We start from the raw sequence: 23,180 nt of genomic DNA, 5'->3' as shown, positions 1-23,180 counted from the left end.
CCTTTTTATTTTGTTTAATAACTAAAATTTAGGAACTGTTTGTTTCTGTAAACTAGTTCATTTCAGAGACTAGATGTTAATCTACGACATCACATGTGTCACGATTCCGGAAACGGTGGAAAGGTCGCTGATGACAGATGCCACGTTTTGAGGGAATTATCTGTATTTACTGACATACAATGGCACGAAGCAGAATTAACTTATTTCTCTTCATTATATGTTTGTGTATGCATATACCCTAGAAATGACGCACTGAAACATCAAAGTTGACAGTGCTGACGTCTGCATTTGTGTTCATCTATTCGAGATGGTGTATTTGTCTGCAACAATCCGACGCAATCCATGGTTTTGTTTGTTTGTTGTTTAAAGGGACGCTCCAATATTCCAGCTATATGATGGTCCGTAAATAACCGAGTCTTGACCAGACACTCCAGTGATTGACATCATGATCATCGAGCCACGCATTTGGGAAACAATGACATGTATCAATCAAGCCAGCAACCTCTTGCCGCAAGCATGGGTCGTTGAAGACCTATACTGACCCGGATCTTAGCGGGTGCGCGGTTTGGTATTAAATCTTGGTCACAATCGTACGTTGTTCTTTAAGTAACTGACAACGGCTTGTAAAGTATTTGGATTCAGTCTCATTCATCAGGTTCTTGTTGAAATTCATTCTTTTACTAGTTGAACAAGTTTCTTTTAGAAACCTGATCATCTAATATTAGACTAACATTTAGTCTCTGAAATCTTATATTACACAATATCCTTCTTGACTCAATCAATCTTTATTCATGGTACTTATGAGGGCAAAGGCCTATAGTACAATGTGTGGGGCATGTTACAAATTTATACATTTTCTTAGTTTCATGGCATGATAAATGAACATTGATAGATTTCTAATAGTTTCTGTACAATCACAAGTCATTAATTTACAAAATTTGTTACTGTTTGGGTTGCGGTAGAAATAGTTATTTAGATATTTTGCTCTTAAATCTTCATACACTGGACATACACATAAAAAGTGATATTCATCTTCAGTACAATAAGTTTTACAAATCCTACAAAGTCTGTGTTCTCTTGCAATACCTTCATATCTGCCTGTTTCAATAAATAGATCATGTGAGCCACAACGGAATCGAGAAAGAGCTGTTCTAAACTTATGTAAATTTACACTTAATAGATAAGGTTCTAGTATAATAGTAGTCTTAAATGTAGTGTAATAGTTTGCTTTTCTAGAACTAAGCAAAGAACAATGCCATTTTTGAATGTACATATCTTTTAAAGTCTGTGTCAAACGGGAGAAGAAATGTTGTGGCATATCTACATGTTGCTGTAACCAAATATAACCATATCCACATTCGTATAACATTCTTGACTCTAAAAATAAAAAAAAATTCCCTATGCTGATTTCAGAATAGAGCTAGCTTGAGCTGGCTAGACTTGCTTTTGTATGCATTTCTAGATTATTATTTTTTCATAAAATAAATATATTCCACGGTCATGGTGCAGGACTAATCTAATATCTGCCTCTGTGTTCTTGTACACCTGGTGCCATCACTGATTTTTAGTGATCCATTCAAATAATTTTGACAACTATTTTGCCTTTTACGCTCAATGGAATCTGTTTTAGCAGATAATCAAGTCTAGTTATTCTATGGCGTTGACGTGTCATATTTTGTTCCTCTGGTGCGCGCCCATGTCAACAAAGGACCTCCTCGGTGGAACATTACATTTCTGCATTAAGGCGCAGTGAAAATTTTCACACCCTTGTTGGTCATTTTCTACAGTAACGAAGGAGCTGTTATCCTGTAACTATGAACCAGTTATATTTGGTGTTTAACCATAACATTTACATTTGTGGCTGTTTAGAATGTTCCAGAAGCATAACACGTTCTTTGGTCACTCGTAGGTCTTTCGGGCAGCGGAGAAGCCCAGTGGTTAAAGCGTTCGCTCTTCGCGCCGAAGACCTTGGTTCGATTCCCGACATGGGTACGCTGTGTGAAGCCCATTTATGGTGTCCCCTGTCGTGACATTGGTGGAGTATTGCTAAAACCATCCCGGGCGAGACCCTAGTAATGATTCAGCCACATGTCAATATTCCGTTGACTCATTTCTTCAAGGAAACCCGTTTTATGAAATTATTTGAAAATGTCACTTCTAAAGTTCATCGAATCGATCTATTTAGTAAATGTCAGCTAAAAATAACCTCGCTGTATACCCAACATGGCTCCTAACATAATTACCTTGATTAAAACACAAATTTGTTTATTTTCCCAAAATTACGTCAGTCACATTTCCACACAGTGTGTCCAACCAAACAAGCCTAGGCAGCGGTTTATTAGCTGGCAAGGACCCTACAAGTCAACATATGCTGCGATGTGTAATGAAAACGTCACAACAGTGGCAGTTGGCTATTGTCTTAACAATAAACAAACATCAAAAACAATCAGCATCTTCAGCCTGACAAGCACACGGGTCGTACCAATATTGTGTCCTCCATTTTGCAAACGATTTTTTGCCCAAACAGGTAAACATACCAGAGCTCTACCAACACAAAACCGGAAGTGTAAATATTGTTTTATTTTTCTGTTAAACAAACAGCCTGATGACAAAATGGAGCTGTGTAATTCGAAATATTTCGTAAACAAATTACGAAACAATGCTGAAGTCGTGCAGGTGGCTTTGCATATAACGGTCCGACATTTGGACAACTGGTGATGGTAACGTGAGGTTTGTGAATGAGCCAGTATGCTGTACCGAGGATGCCTGGTTTGAGGTTGGAAGCAGTTTGTTGGCATCGTGAGATTATCAATGGCAATCTCAACACGCTACATTTCGAAACAAGTTGTGCGGATTTTTTCACAAGCAGGCTTGAGTTTTCCATGAAATCGTTCACCTTTGTTAAATGTCCTTCCCGAATGTATGAAGCTGTTTCGAGGATCTAATACTGAATAATATGTGCTTTGTTAATGACGTTCCTGTATTCTAAAGTACAAAATATATACTGAAACACTTTGAAATGGCATAATCGAATTTTGGCAATATTTGTCAAAATGGCCACCAAAATGAAATGAATTGTTCTGTGTGTTTAGCTATGAGGTAATCAAACACAACAATGTTCTTGTTCGGATTCGAATGTCATTCGATGTGTTTCGAGAGTGACCTGAACACAAAACCACATCATGTCTGATGTTTTCTGCTTGATTGTGCGTGTTCATTGTATGTCAGTATCCGTCCACGATGAAGACACATGCCATGGCGTTCACGCATTGTTTGAGAAGCCTCCGCGGAATACTGTACCAAGTAAACAAAAACATTTGCGCAAATCCCAATGTACAACATCAAATGTCACTGACTAGATATCTCAGCATCCATAGTAATACAATCAAATTGATTCTAATGCCGCTCCAAAATATTCTGAATTAAAAAAACCGGACCTGTATACGTGCAGAGGTAGTTCCATAAAACCATTCACACCAACAACCCGTTGCCGTGAAAAAGTCTGAACACACGTGACCTCTACGCACTTTGAAAAATCTGTGAAAATGAAGCTTCATCGACCGACGTAATACTCCGAGCGCTGTTCATTGCTGATGGCGTCTAAAAATAAACTCCTTCCAACTGGATTCATTTTATTCTTTAAAAACCCAAGCTAGTGTCAGAGGCACAAGAGGTGTAACGACCCTCTGGGCGAGGCGACGTTGGCAACGCTTTGTCGCTTAGTGCAATCGGCAGTTTAGTAATGCCTTATTGCAATGTTCTTTATCTCCCGATTTGAAACATTTCGAAGAACAAATTCAATGCATTTATTCATTTTTTCGTCATTATATTTTTCTGCTGATCTTGAGCCGCAGTTTTCACACCGAAAAGCCTCCTGTAGAATGTCCACGTCCAATTATTGTAAAAATCGGGAATAAAATGGAAACAGGCTGTCAAATTAAAAGCGAAAAAAGAAAATTCGTATTTTTTTAGGACGATTGTAGCTAAAAGGCAAAACAGATTATTGCTATCTTGTTAATAGAAGTAGGCGATAACTGTGATAGCTTCACGCCACCCCGAGGGGCAGGCATGTTCTGTGATAAAAGGGACTTCCCAAATGCCATGCAAACACTCAATCATTGTTAGATTTTCATCGTATCAGAAAATTTCAAGGGAGGATCTCGATATCGTTTCTCTGTTACAGATGTAACCGAATGAAAAGCTCTCATAGTGTTAAGACATTCTTGACTTGTAGCATCGGAGAAGTAGACTGATATAATAGTCCCTGAAATATAGTTGTATATACAGTTAAATACAAATAACACCATGAGAGAACCCTAAAGTCTTAATTTCAGAGCTGAAAGGGATGTATTTGGGCTGACGAGTAGAGAACAGGATAGGAAGAGAACGAGGGGCAGGTCATATGCTTGTCCTAAGAGGCGACTAACGGGATCGGGTGGTCAGGCTCGCTGACTTGGTTGACGCATGTCATCGTATCCCAATTGCATGGATCGATGCTCATGATGTCAATCACTGGGCTGTCAACCTGTCAAATGTCATTGAGACAAACCAAGGATGGCTGGTATAGTTGACCGTCAAATATAGGATTCAATTACAAAACGACGAAAGTTGAAAAAAATAAATATTATAATCAGCTCGCTATCGTCATGGTTTATTATTAATAATAATAACAGTTTTCTACTTACATAGCTAGATTTTGTCCAGGTGAGCTCATAGCGCATGCCATATTTTTACCCCGATCAAGATTCATTCCAATGTGGAATCCTCACCCCAAATTGTTCACATGACCATGTCATACTACCGGGTACCCACTTACTGTTAGATGAAAAAAGAGACATTTTACCCATCCAATCACCATCCGACGCCAACGTTGTGATATACTGAAACGTTTATACATATACACGTAAATCTATCTATTAAACTGTGTTTGTAAGCAAAGAATGCCATTAGTAGTATAGATTAAACACGTTAATTACGACGATAAATGTTTATACATTCCGCAGTAGAAATCAAAGAAAATTGTTTACACTATCTAAGTAAGTGTGAGACCCAAGAAAAACCTGTTACCTCCAACATAAGAGTGGTTTGTGGCATGTCTGGATGGTATATCACTGAAGGAAACGGGTGTCATTGATTTCTGTTTACGTTGCCAACAACCTTTAAAATATGACATCTAAGCCACGACTGTTGGATATTGAGATTAATACAACTTGAAAAGTTCTAGAAACGTTTGATTCCCGCCGCCATCTTGAACCTGCTCATTACTGCATGTTTGAACTTCCGGTTTTGCGCGTGCGGTTTATAGACCTTTGATCTATTGCAACACTTCAAACCTCAATTCACTTTTATCCAGATTGCCCTTTCATCCCCAGAAAGAGAGTTGTGAGCCTTTTGAAAACAGACCAAGAGCCGACTTTCCAGATAAGTTTCACCTGGTGGGGCGCGAGAGTTGACGTAATCTCGCGAGATGAGAGAAGCTCTCGTACGGCCGGTGTTTTCCCTGAAGTTCAGCCGGGGAGCATATTGACAAACTACAAACCTATTTTCACCTGCATAGGCGCTGTGTGGGTTCATTTCATCAGAGTTCAAGCCCGGGTCTCTGTACGTGCGTGGAATCTAGTGACCTGGTCGAAGGGTTATCGACAAAGTAAGCGTCGCTACTGATAAATACTCGTCGCTCTCAGAATGGCCCGGGTTACATAATGGTGCATGCTGGGGAGACGGTTTCAAGCCTACTGTAGCTGATCTCGCCACTCGATCAATGTTCTAACCGGGGAAATTAATCGAGCTGACTCTTATTCCTCTCCAAATGGCTGCAGATCGAAGTAAATTCTCGTCCAAATTTGATAGCGTATGATTTTGTTCCGAGCTTGACAAATTGTCGATCTTATTTTCAGATAATCTTTGAATTGAGTTTGTGGAATCGATTGCATGGGTCTCTGTGATCCTCCAGGGTACTTCTGATTGTACCAGTAGGTTTTTCAACCTCTTCCAACGAAAAGGGATAGCAAGCTGTTTTATTTTTTTTATCAAACCTGATTTGAAACCTTTCTCGAATCAAGCTTTTATTAGCTAAAATTGTAACAAAATGTAATCAAAGAAATTGACGGAAAGGGATTCGGTCCAATCAGATACAAGAAAGAAACTCAGAATCTGTGCACCAGTAGTAATTCATAATGAACAGGGGCGACAAAAATTGGAAATCAAACTTATTAGAGAGTCTAAAACCGTCAATAATAGTTGTCAGGTTTCATTTCTGTTGCGAATATTGAGTTTGGATTTCAGTTTTTATCTTTGAGGTGACTAACCATCCGCTCAGAAGCAGACTTATAATCAATTTCATTCTGTTTGAAGAGGAGCTGTTACGTGTCAAAATCTTAAAAAACATCTCGCTCATTACGTCCCGTCACGATGGGTGGCTGGGCAATATGTAACACCTTTCCAGTGAAAGCAGGGCTGATGTGCAGAGGAGCATCCAAACAACCCATACTGTGAGTGAGTGAGTGAGTGAGTGAGTGGATTACAACAAGCATTATTTCAGCACGTAAATATGAATAAGCTTGACAAACTGTATCCATGAGGAGAATCGATCTTTTTCACAAGGCGGACCAAGGCACAATCAGTTTGACTACCATGTGTAACGGCGTCTACTGAATGGTATAGTAACGGCGTCTACTGAATGGCACAGTTACGGCGTCTACTGAATGGTACAGTAACGGCGTCTACTGAATGGTACAGTTACGGCGTATACTGAATGGTACAGTTACGGCGTCTACTGAATGGTACAGTAACGGCGTCTACTGAATGGTACATCTACGGCGTCTACTGAATGGTACATTTACGGCGCCTACTGAATGGTACAGTTACGGCGTCTACTGAATGGTACGATTACAGCGTCTACAGAATGGTACAGTTACGGCGTCTACTGAATGGTACAGTTACGGCGTCTACTGAATGGTACAGTTACGGTGTCTACTGAATGGTACAGTTACGGTGTCTACTGAATGGTACATCTACGGTGTCTACTGAATGGTACAGTTACGGCGTCTACTGAATGGTACAGTTACGGTGTCTTCTGAATGGTACAGTTACGGCGTCTACTGAATGGTACAGTTACGGCGTCTACTGAATGGTACATCTACGGCGTCTACTGAATGGTACAGTTACGGCATGGAAACAGTCGAAAACATAAACGAGAGGAAACACAATATATTAAAATGTTAACAAACATGGCGGCGACAGAAACCATTTTACACACTTCCCCACCGAAACCTTCAGTTTTCCAAATTTCCGACTTTCAAAACGTGCCGTGAATACCCCATTATGAACGTCTGATGGAGGCACAGAACCTCCCAGCGAAAAATGAACTGCATCAATAAAAATAATTACCTTTGGGCACTGGATACAGGTAATATTTTTACTTTTGTGTAAAACACGCATCCTTTAATAAAGTATCGCTTAACGCCGTCGCAAAACTTCAAGGGTATTGTCGGCTCGCCTATGGGACATCTTCAATAGCGATCAGTTATATCAAATAAACGTTTCTGGGATATATAGTTTCATATTCCATGGCAGCAGGTGATAATGTCTAGTTTCCATTTTTGTTGATGCGGTTTATCAAAGAAGAATGGCTAATGATAGACATCACAATTTCTCGTCTCTTTGCGAATGAACTCACTACCGTAATACGATAGTGTTAATTTCAGTTGGGCGTGCCTATGTACATACCGTATACACCCGTGCGATTCCTGTATATTATAAAGGGAAATACTGACCTATCCATGGGATATATGATCACTATAGATATTTAATGATAGACAACAGGGACATCACACGTAGATATTCTCATATATAGACAGCGCGTAATTGGCATCCTGGAAACATTTGATTGACAGCTAAAGACATGAATGTCAAAGTTGACGTATGTAGATATACTGGTAACGACAATATAGATTGTCCGGCATTCCCTAGATTACTTAGCCTAAGTCTGTTAAGCTGAATTATAATTTCTGATCATTTAATGGGGGTCGACATCAAACGATTGACCCGACCCCCCTTGGTGACCAGAATAGCAAGTCCCCACCCCCGTGCCTGCAGTACCTCCCTGCTTGTCTAGTCGAGGAGGCAGGGGGCAGGGACTGTAAAACAACACACACGCCTTTGTTTGTAGTGGGGGTCATTATCGTCTTAGAAGACTTTAGCATATCATTGTGTGTGTACAAAAGCTTCTGTTACAAGTTATTATTGGCAATGCCCTCCCAACGATATTTCCGATAGTACGTAGTCAGGGTGGCATGCGCTTATTACATACAGTAAACTACGGTTATAACGAACACGCTTATAACGAACTGACGGATATAACGAACTTACTTTTCGGTCCCGACTATTTGCTGTAGTTATGCTGTATATATGCTTATAACGAACTACGGTTATAACGAGCTAAAATTAGTACACATTTAGTCCCTTTGAGTTCGTTATAACCGTATTTTACTGTACAGTAAACTACGGTTATAACGAACTCAAAGGGACTACTAATTTTAGTTCGTTATAACCGTAGTTCGTTATAAGCATATATACAGCATAACTACAGCAAATAGACGGGACCGAAAAGCAAGTTCGTTATATCCGTCAGTTCGTTATAAGCGTGTTCGTTAAAACCGTAGTTTACTGTATATATTTATAGAGGCTGGGGATGCCTATCCTCTGTATAATTATTTAGACAGCAGCGTGTAAATATAAATCGTCCAACCATACAATTTATATTGCGTGTATTCCAAGTAAAGGTGTAGATTTTATACAGTAAACTACGGTTTTAACGAACACGCTTATAACGAACTGACGGATATAACGAACTTGCTTTTCGGTCCCGTCTATTTGCTGTAGTTATGCTGTATATATGCTTATAACGAACTACGGTTATAACGAACTAAAATTAGTAGTCCCTTTGAGTTCGTTATAACCGTAGTTTACTGTATCTGAAATATTGTTGGGAGGGCATGTATATATGAATTACCCAGTTGTAAACACTGACTGTTGCAGGATTTTGGACATTAATGGAAGATTATTTTTCTTTGTGTTTACTTGAGTCAACTAATATAATAAAATGTATTATATTACAGAATATCACCATGAAACTAAAAGAAAATGAAAGTTGATAAAATACACGAACCCTCGATGGTTAATATTTAAAAGCATGTAATATTCATATGAAAATAAAACGTTCTAAATTGTGAATAACATATGTTTTATTACTTTAGAAACTTGACGCGTATGGCTCAGTAACTAGAACATATATTTTGTACAAAATAGGATATACAAAAGATTCACAGAGATGTATACATAAGAAATAACGGTCGAAACTCCCAGTGCTTTGAGTACAGTTGAAAGATGTAATAAATCTCTCAGGCCTTGCTGAGAACATTTTATAGATAAAACCAATGTAAGCCATTTCACATGCTGAAGATACCTCAAGAGTGAATATTTCTGTTATCAACTAAAGGTTTGAGACCTAGTATTATCTAATGCCGTGCTTATTGATCTATAAACCTCATAAACACCTAAACAAACTGAGTCTTATCGCAAACAAGGTCGCCATTTATCACTTGAAAACGTAAACACACCTTACCCGGGGCGGTTGTTCGTTTGGCGGAACAGCCAGTACTCTGCTGCTCTGTGAAGCGAAGAGTAGCCCACTACTCGTGTCATTCAAACGGCTTTATCAACAGCAGATTCCCCGCCAAAGCTGCTACTAGGTAGAAAAGGGATAAAGGATCTGTTTCGGTGCAGACGCCTTTTAGCGGTGTTTGTGAACCAGAATTTATTGTTATTTCGCGAGGATAAAATTTGACCCGATGCGCGTAATCTGAAAGGTTATTGGAAAGCAAGGGGTTCTTTTTGAGTGAATTAAACATTGTTTTATTTCCAGAAGATCGTTCCATTGTTAGCAGCGGTAAATACTGGCCGATAGTAGGTGAGCCAGCAGGCTGCGAGGAATAACGATACTGGCTCAAATTGGCGATATTCAAGCATCTGTAATTAACAACGGTATTTGTTCGCTATCGACCTGAACTGAACTCACAAATGATATTTAACAGTGTGCAGTTTTAACCGAGAAGGAATTTCCGGTATATCTTTATTATTCGCCAGTATTTTTGTTTGTTTTTTGGCAATATAACCCGCCCTGTCAAAATATATTACGTAAGAGTAGATCACTATTTCCTTCCGTACACATACCAATAAATATTAATTCTGTCAGGCTAAATATTCGGTGTGGACATCACAGTGACGTTAATCATCCTTCTGTCGGGACTGTTACATGCGCACTGTGCATCTCACGGCTACGCCATTAGATTTATCTCTGTTATCAATAATATGAGTACTCAATGTGAATTCTATATTATAACTTTTTCGTAACATGTTTTACAAATATTTTCATAAGTGTCACTCATGGGCCTTATTAGGCCAGATATTGTACTTTATATTTCATATACAAAACTTGAATGTAATGATATAAAATATACACAATATTTAACATCATATTCTGCCCAAATCATGTTGTAACGTGTTGAATATAGGTTCCTATCTTTCAATAACCTATATTCCCTATGTTCTACACTGTACCGCATGAGCAGCGGACTCGATTAGAACAAGTTTTATAAGTTATAACGAATTAGTTGAATTTAACGCCGCTTTGAACATTATTTGAGTCGTGTGGTTAAGATGACAGGAAAGCCCAATAGCACGAAGGTAATACGGTCACAGGTTTGGTGCTGAGAGATCGGAGATTCGAACCCACTCGTAGCGAATCCTGGAATAGAAAAGGGACACAACTCTGAAGTTTGAAATTTGAATGTCACTAGAATAATTTGATGGAATACCATCTTGATAAAGAGGTGTGCATATTGTTATTCTTGTATACAAGGGAGCAGGGATGGCCCAGTCGTCAAAGGCGCCGCAATTCGCTGTGCAGAGTTGCGTCCTCTGGGCACACCAGGATCCTTAAATCGTGTGTTCTTATCCCGGTTCACCCCGATTACGTTTCTAGGTTTGGCAGTACTATGTTTATTGATTTCACCTAAGTGGCAAACGTTTGGTACCTGCATCACTTCAGGCTTTCCTCCCACATTAAGCTGAAACGCTGGGAGAAAACTGGAATACTGTTGCTGAACAAAGCAAAGAACGTATCAGTTGCAATATTGTTAAATAATCCAAATAGATAACAATACAAATTATACAGACTGGTGACACCAAAACATGCTAGAGCATTTCTTTCACGTATAGGAAAAACATGCCAAATACCATTATCGTTACTTGGTGATAGTTGTGCCACCATTCATTATGCAACAATTAATGGATGGTCCCTGTCTCACTGCAAAAACATTTTCAAATGTCAAGATTCAAGCTTGTCAAATCATGTCACGATCAATCAGGTAAATAAACACGGTAACGCGACCATTCTCTGTCCGACTGGCTGTGATTGCAAGAGACACGTCTTTGTTATTTCTCGGCAGTGGGATTAAGGAGAGATTAACGGTTAATCCCGACTAATCTTTGGAGTGGTGAGTATCAATAAGCGTAATTAGCAATTAGCTACTAATTAGCGTGAATTGAGAAACAGTGTGTAGTCATTAGTGCCAGATGTCTGCCTGTGGTACAATGAACATGTACTACGGTGATTAATTTCCACATATCCCATTAGTTCCTATTGCTAATAATAAAAAGTCAGAATGATTGCATTTTGGGGAAAGATCATATTAAATTCTGAAAAATAGTCCAGTAGAATGTATCGACTTCTTTTTCATATTAATTCCACAAATAATATACATTTTGGATGGTTAACAACAGTAAGAGATATTTTGTATAAGGTTGGTTTGAATTGGATTTGGGACACCCAGTCCTTCCCCAGTTTAACTTGGTTAAAGGCAAATACTAAAGCCATCTTGTTAGATAACTTTTATCAAAAATGGAATGAATCTGCTACTTTATCTTCCAAGGGTAAATACTGCACAATGTTCAAAGATAAGCCTCGCCTTGAGGAATATTTATTATCATTACCGTACAACTTAGCGAAGTGGATAGTCAAATTTAGAACAGCTAATCACAGATTACCAATTGAAAAGGGAAGATGGTTCAATGTTAATAAAGATCACAGGTTCTGTACATTATGCAACAGTTATATTGGAGACGAATTCCACTTTCTTCTACAATGTCCATCACTTCATGAATTAAGAAATAAATATCTCCCGAGTTATTATTGTAAGTATCCCACTATTGAAAAATTTAACCAGCTTATGGTTTGCTCCTACAAACCTCTTGTTATAAAGCTGGCGAAATACCTAAAGGATGGTTTACAACTTTTTAAGAAATAATTCAATTGTTGTATATACAATGTTTGTAATTACATTTTATGCACACTGATACACGTCTGTAAATATAAATATGTATATTGTATGCTCTATATCACAATACGTGATTCATGAGTAATAAACTTCTGCTCTGTTCTGTTCTGTTCCTATTGCTGTGGAGATACAATTTGCTTGGATGAATATCCGTTCTTTTCACTCGAAAACAGTATGAAAACAGATTTTTTTTATAACAAATATGAGATAATAACCAACCATGTGATATACACTGCCGGGTAAAAGAAAAAAAAGATTTGACCAAACAATTACAAATATTACTTGGCTGAAAACAGTCGCCCGTTGTGAGATACTGTTTGATATGATGCATATATATTTGTTTGTTGTTTTACGCCGCACTCAGCAATAATCAAGCTATATGATGGCGTTCTGTAAATTATCGATTCCTAACCACACAATCCAGTGATTGATATCATGAACATCGACCCTCGCAATTAGGATACGATGACATGCATCAACAAATTCAGGTAGTATGACCATCCGATCCCGTTTGTCGCCCCTTACATCAACATAGTCATATCTTACGACAAGCATGGGTTGCTGAAGATCTATTCTAATCGGGATCTTCCCGGGTCGATATGCTGCGTGTAACATCTCAAATGATACCTGTGTCAAATACATCACCAAAGAAAAAAAATATTCTTGTTTGTTTCATTTTAGCCACCGTCAAACAGACGGATGTATACATTCTTTTGCCCGGTTGTTAGGATACCTAAAATTCCCGTGGATAATAGGGACTCACAATATCAATCACTGGTTTGTCCGCCCAGGATCGGGTTCGCGGGCTCTTGCACATTGTTCCACTCTTTGGAAAAGGGGTGGTGTATTTGGGGGTCAGAAGTTAACCCACCGGTGCTAAATGTACGCATAAATCCATGCAGCAATTGACTTTTTGGGAGAAGGTTAATATGTTAAATGAGTTAATTGTAGTGTAGTAATACCTTTGCACTTGGGTTACACTTGCACAACTGCGTTTAGCAGTCGGGTTATGTCAAACACACACATGCTTATGGATTAATGGGATGATTACAGTGTTGTATAATAACTGTGCACTTATCCCTGCACACATCCAACACTTCACACCCTCTGGGCCCACGTGACCTCAATACCAGTTCCACGGAGTGCATGAAAGTCACGAAACACACATATACTACTCAAAAGTAGTTAAGCACTACCCAACTTTTTCATATTACTATTGTTAATCTGTCATGACAGATAAACTATAGTGATATGAAAAAATCGGATGGTCAGTGGTATATTTGATTCTTGGTTGCCTGCTTTTACCAATTTCAAAACCTAGTTGCATGATGAGATTCCTATAGTAGTAGTGGTTTATTTCAGTCAGTCAGGCCACAGGCCCATTTTACAATATATATTCAAGCATTCAAACATGTTGCGCCACGAGTGCATGTAGTAATATCAATACTAATCAGTACAAGTGTATCTGAGACCATATACATATGGTGGTAGAATTTATAGTTTAAATAATGGACAACTGCTTGCTCCTCATTTTAAGAGCAAAGAATGTAAACTTGGCAAGATTATTGATTGTGAAAGCATTACTGGTGGTAAATAAAACTTTACATTTATGCTCTGATGGAGATGTATAATAATATCTTGGCAGAAAGTTTCTTCTAAGATCGTCATAAAACGGACAAACTAAACAAACATGAGATTCCTATATAAAATGACATTATAAAATAAAAGGCCCATAATGTATAGCATACTCTATAGTATCAATGCTATATACATATATACGTAATAAAAATATCGTAAAACGTATATAGTATTGCGACTATACAGCATGGGCCTTTTATATTATTATGTCATTTTATATAGTATTTCTTTGTCATAATAGTTTCGTATAAGCCAAGATATAGCTTGTTATACATATTTTATGATTTCCAAATGATTTTATCCCTATGTTCACTTTATAAAACTACATATGTCTGTAAATGTATAATAAAAAAGGAGTTAAACCCATAATACACGTACACAATGCATACGTTTATTGCAACATACAACATGTAACTTAAAACCGGTATCTACACAGTTATGTAATATGACGCAATTAAAAACCATAATATCGCTCTGTCTATATCAAGAATTTTCTGAAAGAAATATACAACGGTCGCAGATCCTGATAAGAATGCGCATGTTTTCATTAGGGAATAAGACAAAATACCTTATCTGATAACAGTGCTTTGAAGATAGCCGCTTTGCTTGATCAAAGAGACCGACTTAAATAGAACAATAATAGGCGCTTTACCTGTTGACAGCTTTAATTCCTATCTCCGTGTATAATAAAAGTAAAAAAGTGTCAACATTATACATTTGAAAACTCGGAGATAAGTCAGTGGTATTGTTATAATCGTAACATAACATAACAAGAGAGTGGTACCTGTAAACATTCCCTATAAACATTAAACTGACGTATTCACAAGTGAATTACAATTAAGAGTACATGTTACCACCGCTCCACAACAAAATAACCGACATTCCATAATAAATCCCATTTAATCTGTAGACTAAAGTATGGGTGATATAGTAATCATGAAAAAAACTGCTGCGGCGTCTTGGAGTGAAGGTCGCGGGCATTTTTAGCATGGCGGATTGTTCTCGAGGGATTTTTTAATGAATGTTTTGTTCCCCGTCGGGATCCGGGTTAGAATCAGCACCCCACAACCTATGCTTAACGTAAGGGGCAACCAGGCGTTGATCGAGGATAACAATATCAATCACTGGATTGTCTGGTCCAGACTTGATTATTAACACGCAAGCCGCTGTCATATGGCTTCAATATTGCTGAGTGCGGCGTTAAACAACACCCCCAATAATCACTGTTTTGAAGAATTTTTTGAATAAAGTTCTTTGGTATTTTAAATTAAGCTACTTTTTTGGTCAATTCTTATTTAATTTCTCGACGAAAGAGAAAAAACTCTTCAGGAGTGATTGTTTTTGCGAGAATGGTTAAGTGTAGTGTTGTTGAAAAATATTCTTAAAAAATATTGTATCCATAATTTGTGACGAATTATTCTTTGTATGTCGTTATTAAGTTACAGTTATGTTTGGGTCTCAATGTTCAACATTATTGCTTTTTGCGTTGTATTGAACATGTCCAGTGACTGTTGAAATATTAATATTTTGCACAAAAGAATAGAATGTTACTTATATTTTTTATATATTTTCATAATATTTCGTCTCTTATAGTAACAGAAACATCTGTGGCGCTACATTTGTTAAGGGACTAGCCAGTGACAGTTTCACATTTCTTTTCAATTGTTTAACACAGAACACAGGCCCGACGTTCGTCTTTCCAGCAGTGGAACTGTTTGTTGTTACACCTGTGTGTTAACTGCGTATTGAGGGCACATCCGTCCCCAATCGGCGAAAATAGATGTGTATAGAACGCCGAGACAATACACGTCCCATCAAAACGTGTTCACTGGGGTCCGTGGGGTAGATTAAATAGTAATCAACCACCATGACCCGTACCAGCTGATTCATTCATGCATGACATGTGCAGAAATATTCGTCCAAGCTGTGCTTTCAAAAAAACGCTCCAAATATACCCGAGGTATAAAACTGTTTAAGTTTTGTTAGACGTTTGTGAAGAATCAGCAACATTTCATTAATGTGTCGGTAGAATGCATGCAGCGAATCATTATCGCTGCTTCGGAGTCAATAGTCAGCGCATAATATTCAATCGCCCTTGAAAAATATGGCATTTGCTAACGCTGGAGGAGAATGGAACAGCCACTCAAAAGGTTTCAGCCAATCAGCGCGATCCTGGCTGCAGTGCTCTCCTTTCCATTGGTGAATCATAGGTCACCGGTTTCCAGTTGCCCCACTACTAGTCACGCCTTTGTTACAGAACGGGCATATGGAATTTGGGGCTCCTAGAAACCGCTGAGCTTAGCTGTCTGTTTGAAAGTGGCCTCACAAAGGCAGCCATGTTTCGCTAGGAGCGAGTTAGATCGTCGAGAACGGGGATTTTACGATTGCCATGAATCGAAGGCGGTAAGGTATTGAGCCGACCTACACCACACTCGGATACATTCGAGGTTACCCGAATACGACGGTGTGCTTTCCAAAATGGGGAAGTTCCGATCTTTGAAGAAACTGTTGTTGGAAGTCTTGCTTGTATGCTGTATGCTTCAACATGGAGGCCGGGTTGACTGTCAGCAGTCACAGTACACAAGGATCACAGACCAGGCTTTGGCGCCTCACGGCAAGTGCGAACCTATCACTATACCTCTCTGCAAAGACATTCAGTATAATGAGACTATTATGCCGAACTTGTTAAACCATCAAAAGCAAGACGATGCAGGGCTAGAAGTTCACCAGTTCTTCCCCCTCGTCAAAGTTCAATGCAGCCAGCAGCTGAAATTCTTTTTGTGTACAATGTATGTTCCGGTGTGTACCGTTCTGGAGGACGCTATACCCCCGTGTCGGTCCCTGTGCAACCAGGCAAGGACTGGATGTGAGAGCCTCATGAACAAATTCGGATTTCAGTGGCCCGAGAGTTTGAAGTGCGAGAAATTCCCCACTGCGGGTTTGTGTGTCGGGGAAAATAACACTGAACCAGAGCAGACCTCGAAGCCTACTCCGACAGGCACCGACTACCCGATTCATCCTGGTGGGAATGGAGGACACTCATCAGGGAAAAAGAACGATAATGTCACAAGAGATCTGGGATTCCGTTGCCCTCTGAGGCTGAAGGTACCAAAAGGGTTCGATTACAGGTTAAAAGTCGGCACACAACCGCCTGAGCGGGATTGTGGGGCTCCCTGTCATGATATGTTTTTCAAGTCTGACAATCGGGAATTTGCAAGATGGTGGATTGGAGTTTGGTCGTGTATTTGTCTTACCTCAACACTCTTCACGGTGCTGACATTTCTCATTGACATGCAGAGATTCCGGTATCCAGAGAGGCCTATCATTTTCCTCTCAGGGTGCTACTTCATGGTAGCGCTGGCCTATGTCGTGGGCTTTGCTCTGAGGGAGAAAGTGTCATGTAATGAACCATTTGATCCACCTAATGATGAAACATCTTTGAAAATGGAACCAATAATTACTCAAGGAACCAAGAAAGAAGGTTGCACAATTCTGTTCATGATGTTGTATTTCTTCAGCATGGCAAGTTCAATTTGGTGGGTTATTCTCACCCTCACCTGGTTTCTTGCAGCAGGAATGAAATGGGGACATGAGGCAATTGAAGCAAACTCTCAGTACTTCCATCTTGCAGCATGGGCTGTCCCAGCCATCAAGACCATTGCAATTTTGGCCATGGGACAAGTGGACGGAGACGTCCTCAGCGGAGTGTGTTTCACTGGCATATTTGATGTGGATGCTCTCAGAGGATTTGTGCTAGCTCCTCTTGTTGTGTACTTAATTATTGGAACATCTTTCCTCCTAGCTGGATTTGTATCACTTTTCCGCATTCGTACCATCATGAAGAGTGACGGCACCAAGACAGACAAGCTTGAAAAGCTCATGGTGCGAATTGGAATATTTTCAGTTCTGTACACTGTGCCAGCAACAATTGTAATAGCATGCTACTTTTACGAACAATCCTTCAGGGACCAATGGATGGTAACTTGGCATGCTAAAGTGTGTGAAAAGTATAAGTTTCCTTGTCCATATAGAGTCACTTCCCAACCGATGCCAGATTTTAATGTTTTCATGATCAAATACCTCATGACCGTGATAGTTGGAATTACATCAGGGGTATGGATCTGGACTGGTAAGACCTTCCTTTCATGGAAACAGTTCTATTGCAAAATCTTTTCACCCAGAACAAATGAATCTGTAGTGTGATGTTCTAGCCAAAAACCAAATGGTGAAAGACAATTAAAGGACGGGGCTATTCCTGTTTCGACGGAGGCTGGGCAGTTGGGAGGCTGGGTTTGTGATGGATGTGGTGCAATAATGCAGTGCATTTCAGTCCTCCCAACTTGGAGAGAGGAACAATGAATCAGTGCTTACAAGTGATAATGAATGTGCGGATCTATAGAACATTTCCATGATCCCTCATTGTTAAACAGTGCTCAGCCTGAACTTAACGTTAGCGTCCAAAATGGTGCCATTCACATGACGGGTCAATTAGACAATTTTTAAGATTTTGGACATCTTGCAAAATCAACATACTTTTGACATGCAAGACGAGTATTTATGTCCTCCATCCCAGCATTCTGGGAATCCTGAACAAATGTGGATGTGAATTAAACAGTATTTATGTATTATACAAGTGTGAATCTTGAAGATTCCCCTGAACACCAAAGCTTAGCCTTGTCTCTGTGAACAAGCTGAATGCTAGCTGAATCAAGGATTTGAAGAGGTTTTTCTCGACTATATCTGTGATTGGTTGTTTTTAACAATGCAAAATTGCTCGGAATTCTAAATTTAATTCAGACAGATCATGTTAGTGACAAATCAAGAGTTGTGCACAAATCGTATGCTTTACTGTAGAATTGGCATTGTGTAAGGATGTGTAGGCAAAGTACTTTAAATGATCAAATTATGGATTTTAGTTACCATGGAAACAACCATAATTCAAAAAGGATGGTCACATTAATTGTGTGGTTGGTGAGTGAGTGGAGAGATACTGTCTTTCTCTCATGTAAATATATTTTGTAAGAACCACATTTCTATATTTCCCCCTGTAGCTATATGCTTGTTAAGTTTGTGTACATGTGTATGTAGAACAAGGAAAGTAGTGTTTTTAGTTCAAAATTTGCCAATTAAAACTTGTAGTAATTCTAACAATGTTTTATAGTTTTGTTTTTAGGTCCAACTGAAAATCAGTTCTCTGGTTTACTCCGATGTAAATGCATGTCATTAAGTTATAAACATAGGTTCATATGATCCATAGTATACTGTATATTGTATAGTGGATAATTAAAAACTGAAAATAGTTATGCTAGTATTCTTGGAACATACAGCTGCTCAGTTAATGTACTTCTTTAAAGAAAGTAAAGGACAATATGAATTTCATTGAAGCATGGTTAAATAAACATGTATATAGTACAATGTCACTGGCTTTATACTGTGTTGGAAGAAGTCCATGAATGATTCATAGCTGAACTATTTTCAATTGACAGGCTGTCAGGAAAGACACAAATTCCTCTTAAGAAATATGCCCCTTATTGAACCCAGACTGGTGTGTTTGGGATGTTACATTTTATGTTGAATGGACCAAAAATGGAATTATTTTGTTCAATTGTAATTGTAGTTTTAATCTGGCATGTATAATAAACAATTATGATGCCATGCTCAGATAATTTAAGAGTACTTTGAGAAACAATATTTTGAATCCCTTTTTATGGATATTGATTTGTTCGGACGTCCTTACCAGCATTTTTCTGAAATGATTGTTCATTGGTCTCTTTCAACAGGAAAGTGAGCAAGAAATTACCAAATATTCATTTCCGACAATTGAATGTGATATGGGCAGTTATTTCATACAGAATTTTAGTTTCCTTAACACATGCATTATTTTTTATGCCATTTGATGTTATTCCCCAAATGTATATTTCCAATGGAAATTAAATCTGTCAAAAAGCATTTGTAAGTTTACTATCATTCATTTGCAAACTGCTATTGGCAGATCGAGAAAAAAGTTTGTATTTAAAATAAAGCTTTTTAAACTTAACCCCATTGTTCATTTCTCTGTGGTAAGAACAAGTAGGCTACGGGCTGTTCTTTGACAAACACACCCAAACCGAAGCTCCTCATGCATGAAACAGCCTTATATCGATTTTCGTACTAAGTTTGACAGTGTAGTAAATTCTTTGTTTAATTTTGTTAAAGACACTTGACAATAACCATTGAGGTATGTGATTTACATGAATTGTGAATGTTTGCTGGGACCATAGGGAATGCATAGAGAAAAGTTAGGTACTTGGACACTGATGTAGGTGCTAAGGAAAATCTAATTATGTATTCTAACCTCGTGTGTTTGTTGAATATGTGTAATCTGTACAAACAAACTAAAACAGTACAAACCAGTAAGGACACTTTACCATGATGTACACTGTTCAGTCCGCAACTCTTTGACATCCACATGGTATATTTACAAATTATTTTGGAATTTGTTGAAATGCAGAGTTTGTTGAACAGTATTGAGTGTTCTGGCTGAGGATTCACGGTGATAACACAAGCCTTTGTCTCTTGTTTTAGTCAGTGTGGAAAGATTTGACATTCACTTGAAATAACAGGATGTAAAGTTGACACTTCTTGACCAACCACAATGAAGCAATGAAGAAATGCTAAACATTAAAAATGTCATTTGAATGTCTTGCTTGATTTGCAGTCCATACATGGGAGACAACTTCAGCATATATATAAACTTTAGTTGGCGATCTTTTTTTCCAAATTCCTTTTTCCCCCCCAATTTTGGGTTATTTTAAATAATGTCTGTAACTATAGAAACTAAAAGTTTTATTTAGTGACAAGCTGTTTAACTGCTGTTATTTCTACATCCAAATAGCAGAATAACTGGGTAGAGATCATTACAGGTGTTCAACACAGCCTGTTGTGTTTGTGAGTGACCCGCATTCCACCCTGATATGGAGAATTAACAAGGCTTGCACATGTTTGGAGTGCCCGGTCATAGTGGCATTTGATTTATGATATAAATTAAAACTAAGCCTTGTGTAGGCATTTACTAACAGGTATGGAATTGTGTGAGGCTCTTATGATATTTGTAATTATTTGTCAAAGTTATGTAGAGGATATTGTCCACTGGTAAATGGGAGACCTTTCAGGTGTGAAAAACTACAATTATTAATTAAATTATTTGTAATTATGAATACTAACTTGCATTGTCAGGTAGAGCATTTTGCAACCAGTTGACAGTGTCCCACAAACTTGTTAATTAACAGCACAGTTCTATGCCACTTAACTAGTGATAGGGATACTGACATATACTGCTCCAAGAAGTTAAAGTTAAAGAAAATCCATTTTCTTTATATGTCTATAAGTAATCTGTCATAGCTGGTGGGTATTGAACACAGTCTTCCAAATGTGGGTGTTCTTGGTTTTTTATACAGACCTATAATCAGTTTCATGGTTTGAAAATAGGAAAGTGCCTGTCGACAGTTCCCTTGTATTATAATTTTGCAATTTTTCTGAGCACATCCATGGCCTAGGTGTAATTCTGGGTAATGCATGTTCAAATGCATACTTGGTTCTGAATTGAGTTTAGATGACTAGCAGGACATAGTTCGGAACAGGTAGTAGCAGATAATTCATGTTGATTCTCAATTGGTATTTGAAATTTGGATCCACAAATTAATAGGATTCCACTGCACACATACACACACCTCAACTTATCTTAAATACTTGGATGTTTTATCAGGGAGTAAGGAACTCTGCAGTTTATTTCTACATTCTTTTCTCAGCATTGGTATTTGGTTTTCTAACGAAATGATACTTTGGTTTCTTGGGTCTACTTTGAGATGGGTCATTTACACAACCCCATACACTGAGGAAGGAATGTGGTTCTTCATGTTTACTTACCATCGATTCACTTGGTTGAGGATGACCCATAGTAGTCTCTATCTCCATGGATGTCCAACACAAGTCTACAAACCAGTGGTTGATAGCACGAGCAACGGTCCACACAATTTGAGAACGGGTGCACATATTTGTCATAACCACTGGATACTTATTTGAGTTTGATTCTAGGACAGCATGGGGTATTGGGAATCTGTCGTGTACCTGTATGTAAATATAGCATTAGCTGACTAGGTTAAAATTAGATATGGATAAACACCTACACACCTGTATTTCCTACAGTGAAATAATAGGATATCACACGGAAGAGATGGAGAAACTGTGTGGAGATATATTTCTTGTGACCCTATGTTAAAACCTCCTAGACTTACATGAACATTCTCCACCTTTTACTGGGATAATGCATGCATGCAACTTTAGCCTGAAAAGAGTATCACATGAAACCAGTTCTGGGCGGTTGTCAAGCACTGCTCCAAACGCTGATTTTTTGCAAGGCGCACGGAGAATTTCTACATACATATCCTACCGGTAGTTTCAACAATCGGCGTAAAGGGATTTCCTCTGTCACGTATACACAGTATACTCTGGTTAAAACGAATACAAAGGGACCACTAATTTTAGTTCGTTATAAGCATATGCACAGCATATATACAACAAATAGCCGGGACTAAAATTATGTTCGTATTCGTTATAAACGTAGGTTACTGTAGGTCACATGGTAATTTAGGTCCTCCAGACTTTGATAATAGCTTGATGGCTGCCTTTAAATAGTTGATCACGATCCCCTTTAAAGAACTGAACTCTGGCCACCAAGTCCACACAGTGGAGTATAACATGCTCTACAAGACAGTTGGCTTTATACATGTAGTTACTACCAACAGACGTATGCTGCAGAAGAAGACACAAGAGACAGTTGAGTGGGGCGAATCAACGCAGCCACCACGCATTGTGAAGAGAGATGCGTTGACCACACGTGATAAGACATGACATGCACCTCCTTCGTTGGAGTTCTACGCAACCTTGTTTAAAATACTTTCTACATTCTTATTGTTTTTTTTATAACTCCAAACTTATAATTAAGCATTTAAAATATTATAAGTGCAATTGACCACTGTTTATTTATTTACGCGCGAAGTTTTGATCCTCGGAGAAGGGTTAATCCATATTTTGTCTACTTTAGCCATCTACGAGTCAAATGACCATAAGCCTTGGTAAACTAAGCCAAACCCAAGTCGAATATTA

At 38.5% G+C, this 23,180-nt stretch overlaps 1 protein-coding gene across 1 annotated transcript; it reads left to right on the top strand.

Annotated features, from left to right (window-relative positions):
- Nucleotides 1-16,350: 16,350 nt before the first annotated feature.
- On the top strand, nucleotides 16,351-20,012 carry LOC139463820 (frizzled-2-like). The gene has a single exon (XM_071245165.1). It carries the CDS (start codon nucleotides 16,515-16,517, stop codon nucleotides 18,237-18,239), a length of 1,725 nt encoding a protein of 574 aa, XP_071101266.1. The 5' UTR covers nucleotides 16,351-16,514; the 3' UTR covers nucleotides 18,240-20,012.
- The last annotated feature ends 3,168 nt before the right edge of the window (nucleotides 20,013-23,180 follow it).

This window comes from Haliotis cracherodii, unplaced genomic scaffold (assembly GCF_022045235.1).
Source record: "Haliotis cracherodii isolate W230 unplaced genomic scaffold, xgHalCrac1.p SCAF_16, whole genome shotgun sequence".
NCBI classification, from domain to species: Eukaryota; Metazoa; Mollusca; class Gastropoda; order Lepetellida; family Haliotidae; genus Haliotis; species Haliotis cracherodii.
This window is presented reverse-complemented; position numbering and strand designations above follow the sequence as displayed.

What these genes read in the sequence shown, in the direction of transcription:
- LOC139463820 (XM_071245165.1), top strand. Translation starts at nt 16,515, where the DNA reads ATGGGGAAGTTCCGATCTTTGAAGAAACTGTTGTTGGAAGTCTTGCTT.